At 29.2% G+C, this 15,121-nt stretch overlaps 2 protein-coding genes across 5 annotated transcripts; one reads left to right on the plus strand and one right to left on the minus strand.

Moving 5' to 3' along the window:
* The first annotated feature begins 401 nt into the window (after positions 1 to 401).
* LOC126896349 (uncharacterized) lies at positions 402 to 8,798 on the plus strand. 2 transcript variants are annotated; one of them, XM_050669040.1, is made up of 21 exons: positions 402 to 902; positions 2,443 to 2,660; positions 2,724 to 2,873; positions 3,012 to 3,379; positions 3,454 to 3,558; positions 3,622 to 3,765; positions 3,891 to 4,004; positions 4,072 to 4,199; positions 4,258 to 4,498; positions 4,570 to 4,662; positions 4,718 to 4,849; positions 4,915 to 5,133; positions 5,228 to 5,327; positions 5,450 to 5,640; positions 5,700 to 5,855; positions 5,912 to 6,228; positions 6,573 to 6,715; positions 6,937 to 7,114; positions 7,175 to 7,337; positions 7,411 to 7,720; positions 8,293 to 8,797. In XM_050669040.1, exons 1-21 carry the CDS (start codon positions 853 to 855, stop codon positions 8,511 to 8,513), a joined length of 3,741 nt encoding a protein of 1,246 aa, XP_050524997.1. In that variant the 5' UTR covers positions 402 to 852; the 3' UTR covers positions 8,514 to 8,797. The 2 variants fall into 2 exon arrangements, with proteins under 2 accessions (XP_050524997.1, XP_050524996.1); XM_050669039.1 differs by lacking the exon at positions 402 to 902 and adding an exon at positions 1,173 to 1,472 and having other exon boundaries at positions 8,293 to 8,798.
* Positions 8,799 to 8,874: 76 nt separating this feature from the next.
* LOC126896350 (ubiquitin carboxyl-terminal hydrolase 20) lies at positions 8,875 to 14,905 on the minus strand. 3 transcript variants are annotated; one of them, XM_050669042.1, is made up of 17 exons: positions 14,886 to 14,905; positions 13,385 to 13,478; positions 13,173 to 13,301; positions 12,871 to 13,105; positions 12,575 to 12,813; positions 12,155 to 12,287; positions 11,713 to 12,077; positions 11,439 to 11,585; positions 11,161 to 11,282; positions 10,908 to 11,086; positions 10,648 to 10,843; positions 10,337 to 10,591; positions 10,131 to 10,275; positions 9,934 to 10,069; positions 9,772 to 9,868; positions 9,604 to 9,704; positions 8,875 to 9,395 (listed from the first exon to the last, which is right to left on the minus strand). In XM_050669042.1, the coding sequence occupies exons 1-17, from the start codon at positions 14,888 to 14,890 to the stop codon at positions 9,283 to 9,285; spliced, it is 2,691 nt and encodes an 896-aa protein (XP_050524999.1). In that variant the 5' UTR covers positions 14,891 to 14,905; the 3' UTR covers positions 8,875 to 9,282. The 3 variants fall into 3 exon arrangements, with proteins under 3 accessions (XP_050524999.1, XP_050524998.1, XP_050525000.1); XM_050669041.1 differs by lacking the exon at positions 14,886 to 14,905 and adding an exon at positions 14,675 to 14,745; XM_050669043.1 differs by lacking the exon at positions 14,886 to 14,905 and adding an exon at positions 13,579 to 13,770 and having other exon boundaries at positions 13,385 to 13,512.
* Between the last annotated feature and the right edge of the window lie 216 nt (positions 14,906 to 15,121).

Genomic DNA, 15,121 nt, shown 5'->3' on the forward strand with positions numbered 1-15,121 from the left:
AAAACAGTGTTTTTACTGACGAATACTTAAATTATGACAGTCCATTATGTGTTGTACTTTTGTTTAAGCATTATAAATTAACCATGACTCCCAGTTTCTTTTTATAGTGTAAAATAATCGTTAGTGAATGTTTGTATTTTTAATGTAAATTGGAGATTGTCGAGTTTTAAAACACTTTAACAGGTTATTGTTATAGTTTTTAAAATGATAATGCTAACCGTAACAGAGAGACAAAGTTTCTGTGATAAAATACGACTGCGTGTGTGTAACTAGTTAGACCATAGGGACGTGATAAACGTGGCAACGTTGTACACCCTGCAGAAGAATAATCAATGCGTCCCGCCGGGCAGCGCTGACGGGACGCCCCCTACATTTCTGTTGTGATGAGCGACATTGGGAGTGGATTTCTCTAGATGTAAAGTGCAGCGTCTCTCTTGCTCCCGTAAAATCCCAAAAAACGTGATATTACTGAAGCGCACGAGGTTGCTGACAGACTGTGAACTTTCAGCGTTACGGTTTATCGTGCTGACGACAAATATACGCCGCGTCGTTGGTCGCCTACGTTATGGCAACGTGCGTGCGAACGAACCTTCGGGTGCGCCGGTGCGCGCGCTATCATCGCCGATCGCCGCGGGCGGATTTAGTCTATTTCGAGCGTCACCGCGGTCAGAGCTTACGCACATAGTCCAGGCCCCCGCGAGCGCCTTTTTATTCAATACCCGCCGCTTTTTTTACCGGCGGCCATCTCTGTTGGAGTACGCCCGTGACATGTAACCGGCACTCCGAGGGTGCGGCGTCCTGCAGAAACCAAACGGGCGGTGGTCTGAGGTTCACCACCGTAGCGCAGTCCAAATGGGCAACTATTGCTCTTCCAAGCCAAAGGACAGAAACGGTTCCGACGAGTAAGTTTTACAATAAACGAACGTTCATATTAAGGGGGAAACACGTAGGTAATCCCCGCCAGGTACGTTTTAATAAATAGTATCTACTGGCTGCTAACCCTGGGTACGTTTCCAAAATGTGCGCGGGGGAGGTGGCGGCGGTGGCGACGTTGTTTGGACAGCTGCTACCGCCGTCCTTTCCACTGCCACCGCTCCGTCCGCTTTAGACGACGGATGATGCATAATATGTTTTGTTGATCATCGATGGCCCAAAACCAAAATACGCGACGCTTCTATTTAACCGGACGTGACAGAAAGTGAATGTCAACGGGTCCGACATAACACATTTTTGTCACGAATCCACTGTATTCGGCATTTGCTAACACGCTTGCCAGTACTGATAATAGAATCGTCACCGTCGAAAATAATGTTTGTTTCGGTGGCCTATCCTATTTGTGATACAGAGTAGGATACTTAAAAATCCCCACACGACAATAGTTCTGGCAATTGTTTTGCTTTGAGAATGGGACATACAAAACTATTGTGTGTGTTACTTCGAGCTCTTAAAATCGTTTGTAGTTCACTATTAAGGTAAATAAAATATTATGATTTGGTCGTTACATACTTTGTCNGCCATAAGGTAAATAAAATATTATGATTTGGTCGTTACATACTTTGTCTTGTTACAATTTCCCTTTTTAATGTATTTACAACAAACAGAAAAGTTAAACGACTTCAGTGACGTGCGCAGGATTTCGTTATAAACAAGGCTAACCTTGTTTTCTTGCAAAGTCCAGCCCATATATTTTATTCNAACGACTTCAGTGACGTGCGCAGGATTTCGTTATAAACAAGGCTAACCTTGTTTTCTTGCAAAGTCCAGCCCATATATTTTATTCAATATGTACTTGGTATATATAAAATCTATGTAAATCAAACGTTCAAAATTACACTATCGAGAAATTATTATTTTTGTAATAAAAATTTAACGGGCCAAAGCTCTGTTACAATGTCGAATTATGACATCTCTGTAGTTTTGTATTGATGTCATGAAACGTATAAATACGTTTTTAATTATAAATAATATAAGTCACAAGTGATCATTTCTTTTTATGCGTATCAAATACATAGCACGCGTTAATCAGTCAATTCTTCAATTAATTTGACAAATGTTCTATAATGATGATTGTTTTTAATAGTTTATGCTTCTATTTCGATTCAAAACAAAAATAACACGAGACATAAATTAATTTATCATCCAAACTAACGTGATCTTAAACAAACACACTTGCCAAATCCGAAACTATACGAAATTATTTATAATGTACTTGGCTTCAATTCGTTTGAAAATATTTTTTTTGTCCCTTATCTCCGGGAAACTCTCCAAGATTAATTATTTACGCGTTTTTCTAAAATAAGCACTATGAGAAAAATTGAAATATTTTCATAATTTATTTAATGGTACAGTTAATGAAAACCATATAATTTTTTTCACCTTATAAATATCCTAAGGAGCTATGTTACAAGTACAAAAAATAAACGCTTAGTTTATTCATTTTAGGTACTTGCAAAAAGCTCATTATAAAAAAAACCAGAAAAAAGCGGACAAATCTACTAATGTAATATCAGTTGACAAACGAAAGTCCAACGATCCTTTGCAGACTGTAATCACTAACAATAATGCTGAATCTAATCCTAATGTGGAAGAATCCAGCAATAACACAAAATCTGAAACGACCGTTCAGCAGCCCACTATATCGGTGGAAAATACCATGACAGGTATGTGTTAACAGGTACATAATTTAGCATAGTTTAATCATTACAGGTATTTGTTTTATTTAGTGCAAGAAAAGCAACGTACATATACTCTGCCAGATGAATTAAAATGCGTTACTACAGACATAAAGAAACTTCTTCTGGGTATCCCTGAACCGGATTTGAGCCATAAATCAAACAAGATAGTCGTCTATATAAACTTTCCAAGTAAAAATGGTAAAAAAAATAGTTTGTATACCATAGAAAACTTTAAAACTAGTTTATGTAGTGTAGTTTAAAATACTACACTGGTTGTAGTATTTGTTTTATCACTGCATTTTGCTTGTTTACAATCAATTTGGTACAATTTAATAGGATTTGATGACGAGAGGAGCGTTTTGCATGAAAAAATATTTCCTTGTCTGCGATCCAAGTGTACTGGACTTGGATATGAACTGCACGTGGTCGATTTTAACGTAGATGAAGAAGTTGAAAGGGCGTGTCAAAATATTCATATGAAAGAACTTAGACGAGGATCTGAAATAAGTTTCGTAGTGTCAGTAATATACATAGACGACACTCTTGGTTTACCAGTTTTACCTCAGACCGTAGCATTAACTGATTACGAACTTGTCAAGTCTAGATCAGATGCTTCAAGGCTTTTAGAAAAATGGTATTCATTAGATGAAAAAACAAATTCAATGACATTAAAGAACGAATCATCATTAGAAAATGATAACAGAGTAAATATCAGAAAATTTAATCATACATCATACAATTTGAAGAAATAAAAATAATTCTAATATTTTTGTTTTAGGATCAAAGCAAAAATAGTGATGAAAAATTCCAACTTCAAATGGCTATGTTAAAATCATTTGATTCGAAGTTGCGTTCAATATACTTCGGACGAGTTATAGAAAATGTTTGTTTAAAAATATGTTTACATTTTTTGTACCTATGTAAAATTTATTTTATTATTTTATAGGAACTTTACAACGAAGTCGTTTTAAAATCAGAGTTGGCTAAAAAGTCAATTTGGGTTATAAAAAATCATGATCTTAACCAAAAAAGCAAAAATACTGCCCTAGAATTGAAAAAAAGACTGGAGCAACTTAATAAACAATTAAAGGTAAATAGCGTCTTTAAATATTTACATATTTTGTATTATTATTTTATTGTTTGCTGGTCTCAAATAACTTGAAAAATAGGTCCAATGTTAGTGAAATGGAATTGAAAATAAATTGTATTTTTTAGAATGAACTGCCGGAATCAAATATCATTCTCTGTGAAGATAGTAAAAACGATGAATTTATTAAAAAAATTAGTTGTACACTTTTATCGATTATCGATTCCATCGAAAAAGAACACGTAATATAATATATTTTTTAATATAATTCAACTACTCATAATATTTAATTTAATTTTTTTTTCTAAGGATAAATTTGAATCTTCATATGGCGTGGACCCTTCTTTGTTAGAAGAGTTAAGAAATCATAATTCATTCAGCTCTTTCATGAGTAAAAATATTGTTAATCCCGATGACTTAATTGAAGTTTTCAAAAAGTATGGTTCAAAAGACTATATATTTAATTTAATTAATTTTCACACGTGTATGTTTAAGATATGTGACTGCTGACGCGGAAGTACTACAACCCCTTATTGTATATGGTCCACCAGGAAGTGGAAAAACAACCTTACTATCAATTCTAGTTCAGTATTGTCATCACTGGAATCAAAATGCAGCAGTCCTAATGAGATTTGCTAATATATCTTATGGCAGTTCAACGCTTGAGCACATTCTAAATTCAATTGTTATGCAATTAAATCATTTAGATACTGGAAAATCGACGTGGTTCACCCATGTAGGTGTTGTAAAATATTATGTTAGTTTATTAAACCTATTTATTTATTGATACATTTACTATTTCTTAAGGACATTGAGTCATATTCAAAACAAATCAAAACTCTATTAAATTCAATTAGTGCAATACGACCAATAATACTGGTTATTGATGGGATTGATCAAGTAATGCAGATAAAATAAATGTAGCAAAACTAGGATCTAATTCACTTTTGTTTAGTTTAACAATAACTCCGCGGACTGGATACCAACACAGTTGCCAAAGAATACTAGAATAATTGTATCTGTTAACGAGTCTTCAAAGCATATAGATAAATTACGTCAGAACGTTTCAACTGAGTCATTCGTACAGGTAAATAAAATAATTTTACGAAAAGAATGATTTTTATTAATCTTTTTGAATGGGTTTGTGATTAGGTTCCATATTTGACAGAACAACAAATTGCCTCAATGATATCATGCATACAGTTAAATAATAATTTAAAAAATCATAATCAAATAAAAAATTGTGATCTCAAAAATGTAACACCTTTAAAACTCAAATCTTGTCTGAAATCTCAAAATTCAATAGAACCAAATGAAGATTGGGTATATGCTACTTTCGATAGCGTTGAATCAACCCTAGGAAAAGAAAGGGTAAATCATATTTTGTTATTACCTTAATATAAAGGCAATTCATTACATGAGTATCATACAAACTTATAGAAACTTAATTAAATATTTTACAAAGGTATCTATTGCAATTGGTTTTTTGTGTGCAACTCAATATGGGTTACTTGACACTGAAGCTATCCAGTTATTAGAAGATAAATTTAACAACGACAATAACTGTAAGAATAATAAGTCTTTTCGAATAAATCTATTTCGTATAATGTAATTTTTGAAAATTTATTGGCATAATTTTAATTTTTAAGGGTGTTATTTATAAAGTTATTGTTCAATTAATTTTAAGGTAAATCATTATCGGTGGTACTATTCTGGTCATTACTCAACGAGTTACTTTCAATTTTCCTTTTTTGGTTCAAAACTGATCGATATACTACTGTTCGATGGAGTAACAATTTAATTGCTGAAATAGCTGCTCGTCGATACAACTCATACATAAAATTAGCAAGACCCAAACTGTTAGCATATTTTGAAAGTGTAAGCCATTAATTAAGCAATTTGTTTGTTAACTTTTAAATTAATTTTTAATTATTTAGAACCAGTCGGAATCTCCTTCTACTTGGTGCAATAAAAATCTTTCAAAACGGAGAAAACTGGATGAGTGCGTTCATTTGATGGACGGATCTATTAGTGACTATATAAATAATTTAGATTGGATATTAGACAAGTTAAACAATGGATTAATTCTACAAGTACATAAAATTCATTCTATCTAGGTAATTTTCATTAATTTGTGGTTATTTTTTAGTTATTGGACGAGTTATCACGTCATACAGATGATCCTCAAACTAGTTTTCTTAAACAATTTTTAACAGCTAAAGCACCATCCATGATGCACAATGGATATCAATTATATTCACAGATGTCTTTGTATTCACCAACGGAGAAATATTATAGTGTAAAAATGGATACACCTCCGTTTCCGACTCTGATGCCTCTTGTACCCAAATTAGATAATTCAAACAAAATGACGTTTAACGTTGTCAAACGGCTTAATGAGAATCATAATTATGCAATAACTGTGAGTACAGAACAGCAAGAAATAGGCGTTTGGGATGTTGAAACGTAAGTACTATAAACAAATTACACTATTGAGTTATGTTAAAATATGTTTCATAAAATGTTATTTTCAAATTAATGATATCGAAATTATTGAACGTCACTAGCCATTGAGGTTTGTACATATTCAATAGATATTGTCTATGATGTTATAAGTAGGGAACTATCAAACATAAATTCTCATAAAATTAAATGTTTTAATTTTATTGATCTATAAAACTTAAAATATTATTTTATATGAGTTCTAACCAGTGATAAAAATGTATATGAAGACATTGATTATTTATATAATATATCACATATTTTGAATGATATTAAAACGTAAGAAAATAATTATAATTTTTGTTTAGATGTACAAAAGTAAGATCCTTGAAGGGTGTACCACATCCAACGGCAATAAAATTAATTGACAATCAGAGGTGTATAGTGTTATGTGAACGCAAGCTGACTGTGATCAATTTAGAGACTGGCAAAGTAATAAGCAAACTCAAAGGTAAATACTCAGATTTAGCATAGGTGTTACTTAAAAATATTCTTTTTGAGGTCTATAATCCTATACTATGTTAATAAATTTGGATAACAGACTTAACGGGAAGCTTCTGTACGTGAAAATTCTATTCATTTGTAGTGGCTACAAATGTTTCAAATATTCCATGCAAATTACGCTAATGAAATTAAGATTTAATTTTATAATTAACAATTTGTATTTTGTAGGGGTAATGAATCAAAACATGCCTTATTTTGATTTGCACAGTCCCACTAAGTTAGTAGCTCTGGCTAGGAGTAGAATGCATGTGAATCTCATTGATATCGAAACAGGAACAATTGAAGCCTACTTTAAAGCTGGTGAAGACAGATTTTTAAATTCATTATTGGTCTCAGGAAATGGAAGGTATTGATTAATAAATTTATTAATTTCGATAATTTTAATTGCGTAACGATATTATTTTAGGATAATGGTATGTGGCGACGAGACTCAAAAACCATTCCCATTACTTGTGTGGAATTTAACATCTCGACAATTGATGTACGATTTGAGGATACCTTTCCACGAATTTATCACTCGCCTATCAGCAATTACACACGAGGGACACTACGTTTGTTGTGTAGCTCAAGTAAAAAATTAACAATTTAACCTCTAATACTTGATAACCAAATAATTATATTTTGTTTTAATCAAATTTTTAGGAGGTCGACGAACCTGGTCCAAACTTTATAGTTGTCTATGATCTTCAATCGGGCACTTTGTTCAAAAAATGGAAGCCCGGCGTTAACTGTGTATCTCTAGATATATCATCCAAAGATGGTTGTGTGCTAAGCGGCCATGAGAACGGCCGCATATGTATATGGGACTTGACGACAGGCAATTGTAGATGGACTCTAGGAGCACATATTGCACCAGTGACTAGTCTCAGACTTGACCCTAGCGGAGGTTCATTTATTTCGTTGGATACACATACAAGAGATCGAACAATAAAACTATGGAGTGTTAATACTGGTATAATCATTAAATATTGTAAAATTTCACGTTTAAAATTAGAAACGCACAAAAAAAATTAAAGAGGAGGACATCATAAAATATCCTTGAGGATGCAAATACCATTTTACTTTGTTAAGGTTGACATTTCTTAATTTTGTGAAAATATGCGAAAGTTCAAAGTTTTACTTAATTAAAAAAATGATAATTAATATACACATATTTATAGTGTTCTCGTGTTTTAAATAGTCCTATTACTATAATCAGATATTCTAATTTAATAAAGTAATGCAGAAATAGTGTTTTGATATAAGTAAAATTATGTTATAGCTGGTTTACTTTCGTACTATAGTTAAATCTATGAATTTTAATAAAATAATAGTTTGCTATCAATTTCCAATTTAAGGTCAACAAGTTTGAAAATGAATATAACAACTAAAGTACAAGATTAATCAATGTTCACTATTTCTATAGTTCAAATTAGAATTTTTATCACGATGCAGATCAAAATATTGACATAATAGAAACTTAATTAATATTGAAATTGTAACTATTTTTAAATCAATAATATAAGCTTGATATTTAAATTTAAGGTGAACTGATATCTGAATATACACCAACTAATCCAATAACTGCATTTGATATATTACCTGGAGGACAATTTATTGTTGTTGCTACATCAAATTCATCATATCCTACAGTTCTACAACTAAGAGGGCCATCAATCATTAATCCTGAACCACAAAAAAACATTTACAATGACGAGACACTTGAAGTTGATTTGTCACTTGATTTTCGCGAAGATGGTAGATGACAGCCAAATATTAAATATATATTTGGCGACTTTCTTAAAAATTTGTACAGTGTTGGCATTATTGTTTTAAATCACAATGTGTATTCATTTTTACTATTTCCCAATTGTTAAAAACATTGCTTTTTTCCCTTTTGCTGTTTATATAAAGTACTAATAAGTTTCTTAAGAAGACTTTTAGTATTATGACTTAACAACCATCTTGTAAACATCTAGTACTTCTATTTTTTTATTTCCTAAGACTGATTCCTAATTGTAAGAATGAAACTTGAGCACAATATTGTTATTATTAGAATTTTTTCTTTATATCTATGTGCTACACACTTTTTAATACTCTTGAACTAATTAAATCAAAACAGTGTAATTATACAAATGATGTCTTTTATTTTATAGAATTGTACTGGTAGAATTCTAAAGTAATAATAAGGGTTAATCCCTCAAAGTAAAATAATAAATAATATAAAGTAACAAGAAAAAACAATCATTGATAATAAAACTTTAGTAAACCCAAATGGGAAAATGCCACCCAGTTTTAAACAACAATAAAATGTGTAACTATATAACAAACAAAATAAACACCTTAGAGATAAAAATGGTAGGTTTTAAAAGAATAGCGCTATTTTAGGTAACATTTCCCAAAAATAAATAAAAAATTTAATAGCTATGACTCTTTAAAATTGGCTTAATGGCTATATCATCCAGATATAAAGTTGGGTACCCAATAATTGACAAAAAAGTGTTCTTAAAAAAAGCAAAATATATAAATACTTAATTATGAACTCATTTCTTCTTCTATTAGCTCATTTTTATTTGGTATAACTTTAATATGTTGATCACCAGAATCAAAACGAATAATTTCTTTTTTATCTTCAGTCTCCATTGCTCCTAATTATAAACATATTAACTGCAATTAACATACAAAACAACACAATTCTGGTTGAAATAGACAATTGCACAAATAAATAATACTTTTAATTCAGATTTGCATTTACTGCTGAATAATTTTTAAAAAAGTATACATTTATTAATGACATTTTATCGAATGGACATTATAATAATTTAGAAAATTGTAAATAATTGTTCAAAAACTTACTGTCATCATCTACATCGACCTCTAGTTTTTCATTAATAATATTACACATTTCATTTGTATCTTCATTCATTAAATTATCATCAGATTCAATATTTGAAGCCCTGTATAAAATTTAATAATTATTGTATTTAAATAATTTAAAACATTTTTAAATTTTATAAAACTTACAAATTCTGAAGATCATTAACATCAATCATAGGGCCACCTCCATAAATTCTCCATAAGTAATCCCACTGACTTTCACTGACAGATACATAATCATATCCTTATTATAAATGAATTTTATGAACTAATTTTATTAACAAAAACTATTAGCGATTTAATTCTTACCAGAAACTTTTTTATTAGAATTGCTTAATAATTTAGAGTTGTCTATAGGACCAGGTGGTTCATTAACATTACCATTTAAGAAAGCCTCCCAACGCTTAATCCAACACATTGAAATAGCATTATCAACAAATAAATCCTAAAATTTTTTTTTTAAATTAACATTAATTTAATAAATTAAATTAAAATTGTTATAATACATGAGAATTAGATTCATCTCCCAGTCGAGCAAAATGTTTAGCTTCTATTTCTGCTCTTTTTCTTAACAATATATCAATATATTCTCCATAACAAATATCACATCTTTGTAGTTGATTATTAGTACACTTGGGACCACCACCAAATCTAAAAAATTAGTACAAATACAAAAAATGAATATTATATTAATTTTAAATCTGATTATTACTTGTTCTGTAAATAATCCCAAATCTGGCCTGATATCATTGAAGTATAATGATTAATTTGTGTCTCATATTTTGGCTTTATTTTATTATGATGACACATAAAATCATAATTATCAATTGGCCCTGGTTCTGCAAATGAATTGAATTTTGAGAGCCATCTAGTAGAAATAAAGCAAGCTTCTTGGGAGCAACTTGGCTTATTCATTTGTACTTGTCTCATTTGTGTTCTGATTCTGTTAGTTGTTGGACTATTTTTCCTAAAAATTATTTTTTTTTTAGAATATTTCTATCAGTTATAAGTTATTGTACTTACTTGTAAAAGAGAACATACGCTTCAGAATTACGAACAATTTCTGCAGATACCAATGTAACACACTGGTCATCAAATTCATACCACTGTTCATTTATAGGGTTTAAAGAGTAACATGTATAATGCCCACCACTACCTATTGTTCCATGATGACATATAACTGAGACTAATTTATAAGTTGTAACTTGAGATGTACAATCTAAAAATTTGTTGAGAATTTATTAGTTCTGAAAATATTAAAAATGAAATATTCAGAAACTTACCTTTGTGAACATAAGGTTTTAAATCTAATCCATCAATGGGAAATGTTACATAAGAAGTTATTTTAGAAGAAAACATTAATTCATGACGAAAACGTTTCAAATGGATGCACAAAACTTCTGGTAATTCAAGAAGTTTAGAAAATTTTATACCATTGCGCAGTTTTTTACATTTTTCACAGCTAAAATAAAATAAAAATTAATTTACAACATTTTAAACTAATTGTATATAAAAAAAAAAAATTCCAACGCTAACCTGTACATATTATCTCCTTTAAGTTCATCGGCACTAAAAAATGCAGCAAGGCAGTCATGAAGGCCAACAGTAGGACCCCAAAACCATCTATACATTACATCCCAAAACCAAAAAATCCAGTTCTAAAATTTCATTTAAAAATACATTTTTAAGTAATAATAAAATTTTATTATCATATTTATATCACAAATAAGATATATAGCAATTTTTTTTACCAATTAACCACCTACTTTCTTATTAATATTTAAAGTTTACTGATAAATAATTCATATATTAACCTGAAAAACTTGTTGGTTAGTATAAACATCAGCTAATTTGTGAACAGCACATATATTAGTGGATGAACTTTGATGTAATACTGTGATATGATCTCGAGTTGGAATTGGTAGTGATAAATCTTGGAAAGCCTCTACTCTTGAAGAAACCTGAATTACAAAATAAAATTAATAAATAAAAATAACAATAAATATTTTTGTAAAATATGTATAAATATTGATATTAAGTATATTAGGGATAACAAATGAAATCAAAATAGATTAAACTAAAACTTACTCGATTGCAAGTTAAACATTGAACAGAACTCAAAAGTTTTCCATCAAATATTTCAGAAATAATGCTTTTATATTTTATTTGAATTTTTCGATTTTTTTGAATTAGGTTTGTTTTGTTTCCATTATTCATTTTGGTAAGTAAATGTTGTTGTAATTGATTAGTCAAATTTAAACGTTCAGGCATTTCTTCTGATAATGAACTACGTTCACTCACACCAGAATCACATGTCTCATATTCATCTACACCCTCAGAACTACTGTCAGCATTTGTCAATGATTTGAGTTCATCATTATCAGAACAATCATCTTGATCATTCTCTGGTATCATCAAATGGTTCTGTTCAATACTTTGTTTTCTCGAAGAGGCTAAAGAAAAAAAATGGATCATAAAAACTTTCATAAAATTAAAACAAATATTATAATAACAATATTAGTCAGTCTACCTTTGTATGAATGACGTCTGGATGGAACTACTTCCAACTCTTTTTCTTTAAGTTCTTCATGTAATTGATCCATAAAACATCTCAAAAATTCTTGAGTATCATGTTGATGGAAACCTCTGAACATTGGGTATACCTAAAAAAGAAGTAATAAGAATATTACATTTTTTTTTATTATAATAATAGTTTACATAAATAAAAACAAGAAAAATAATATGAGATTTTTTAAATTAAATTATAGATACTAGTTATTATTANGTCATGTTGATGGAAACCTCTGAACATTGGGTATACCTAAAAAAGAAGTAATAAGAATATTACATTTTTTTTTTTATAATAATAGTTTACATAAATAAAAACAAGAAAAATAATATGAGATTTTTTAAATTAAATTATAGATACTAGTTATTATTAAATACATACATTTCGCATTGTGTATAAAATTGCAGTTGGTGTCACATAGCCTGGTCTTTTAGTATGCCACATTTCTTGTATAAGACGATGATATGCTCTAGAAAGATTTAATGGATTTTCTGATTGTTGACACGAATTTTCAGAAAAACAGGTAAGAAAATACTCAGTCAATGGAGGAGTATTAGACAGTGCTTGAAGAGCTGCATTCATATAGCAGGTATTACCTATATTCTGAAGACCAGTTAATCCTGAAATGATGAAAATAACAATAATAAAACAAAAAATTCAAAATAGAATAAAAATACCTGTGGGTTTGTGATCTTTTGTCAATCTATACTCATCATCTGAATCTTCTTCAGAAGATTCACCACTATTGTTAGCAACTATGTTATTACGACAAAATTCAATAGAACAATTTGATCCTCTTCGTACACCATTTAATGTTCTTGGATTTTTCTCTATATTATATTCTTTGTCACATACATAACAGCAAAGTCGCATGGATGGCAGACTAAGGTGTAAGCAATGACTTTTGTTTTCCTGAATCCCAATAAAAAATTTAACAAAATTTCCATTTAAACAATAAATTAGTCTGTTAATTAAATACCGTAAAATGATAATAACTATGATCACAACCTCCATCATAGCAGAATGCTTGTTCACAGTTAGGACTTATACAAAACCATACTTCTGGTTTTTTAGAATGACAAGAGCAGCAAGTTAAAATACCAGCATTCTAAAATATTTAGTTCAATAGATGATATTGAGTAATATAATAAATGATACAGTTATAGTAAAAATTTTGCTTTTGATACATACATGTTCTAAAAAATCAATACTTTTTTCTATAGCAGTTAAATGACGAATAGTAAAATGAGGACAATCTTCCATATTTTTTTTATAATCAGAAAATCTAAATGATTCAATACAAAATTGATTTATGACAACTAATAAAAAAAAAAATATTATGTTATTAAAGTTTATCAAATCTATATGTAATAATTTTTAAGTACATTGTTTGACTTAAGACATAGCTGGAACAAATATAATCGCTCAATATTTTTAGTACATAAATTTAAAGATGAAGTGAGCCAATAATAAATAATAACTACAAATAAGTAACAAGCAAAAATTCCTCCTTAGAAAATAGTCATAACATTGAGCAGTAACCAGTTAATGTACAATGAAAAAGTTAACAATAAAACAACTTATTGAATTTATCAGACAATTACTAACCAAATACTCAACTATAAAAAAAAAAATTTTTATTATTAAAAAAGTAAATCACGATATTATTTATTCGAAAAAATTTATAAATTGAATTTAATTACTTTTTTTATTTTTATCAGTCATACTATAGTAAGTTATAAAAAAAATTAAGTTTTTTTTAAATGACTATATTACACGTAGAAAATATTTCAATCGAAAATTTAAAAAAAAATTAAGAAGTTTGTGTACATCAGTAAGGTAAATGACATATCAAAAAATGTCGTGATAGTGAAAAGGGTGCGCTTCAGCAGCGATTACAACACATATTTTTACCAGTTCACCTTGACAGTACTGACGTGTATGTAACGAAAAATTATCACAGGATGGGAATTTCAAAGTGATAGGTAAGCTATTATAAAATTAATTGCTGAGAAAATGAAAGTACATCTACTACAAGATAGCGTGTCACGGTAGTAACCACGGCTAATCCTAATTTGGAATTGGAAGGTCTAACATTATTAACAATCAAATTCGTTTTTTCTTAAATTATTATAATTTTTAAATGGAAAATAATTTTTATTTTTCGAAAAGAATTGTAATCTATTATGACGTTAAAGTTCCACATTTAGTCATTTTTCTTTTCACACGCAGCTTAGATTTTGAATAAAATTTAAATATAATTTTCCGAAAAAATTTAACTTAAAAAGTAATATAATATTCATAAAGCTGTAAAAAATATTTTTTGTATGAAAAAAGGAGTCTGGTATTTCATTTTATAACTTAAAATAATACAAATTCTTATAATTTTTCAAGAAACACGCACAATGTTATAAAGACTGAATAGAACTTTCTGTTGTTGGTTATACTTGTAATATTTGTAAAATCATTTATAAAAATTACCTTTTACAGAGAATCCTACTTCCATAATTAAAGTAAGGTGCACTTTTTAAGGGCATTCTCAAGGAGAAGATAAAGCATGGGGGTCTCTCCATAAAGAAAAACAATTACAAATTGTTATATCATTATGCGTAACAACTAGTATTTAACATTTGGCCCACAACTTCTTATTATCATTAGAAAAATCTTTCAACTACAAAATATATTCACTAACCTCATGGCAGGACAATAAAATGTTGTGAATAACATTATAATTATAACATTTAAAACTAAAAATTTTGTAAAAATGTAATAAAAAGAATAAAGTTGGTGATATCAATAAACATAATACAACTTATAACGTAAAACAATTCTTTAAAACAAAAGTAAATCTGTTTACAAAAAAATATTCATTTGACTATATTAAAAGCTGTTTATAGTAGTGAATTATGTTTCGAACTCTTTCAACGT

Source organism: Daktulosphaira vitifoliae, unplaced genomic scaffold (assembly GCF_025091365.1).
Source record: "Daktulosphaira vitifoliae isolate Bord-2020 unplaced genomic scaffold, ASM2509136v1 Scaffold_1, whole genome shotgun sequence".
Taxonomy (NCBI): Eukaryota; Metazoa; Arthropoda; class Insecta; order Hemiptera; family Phylloxeridae; genus Daktulosphaira; species Daktulosphaira vitifoliae.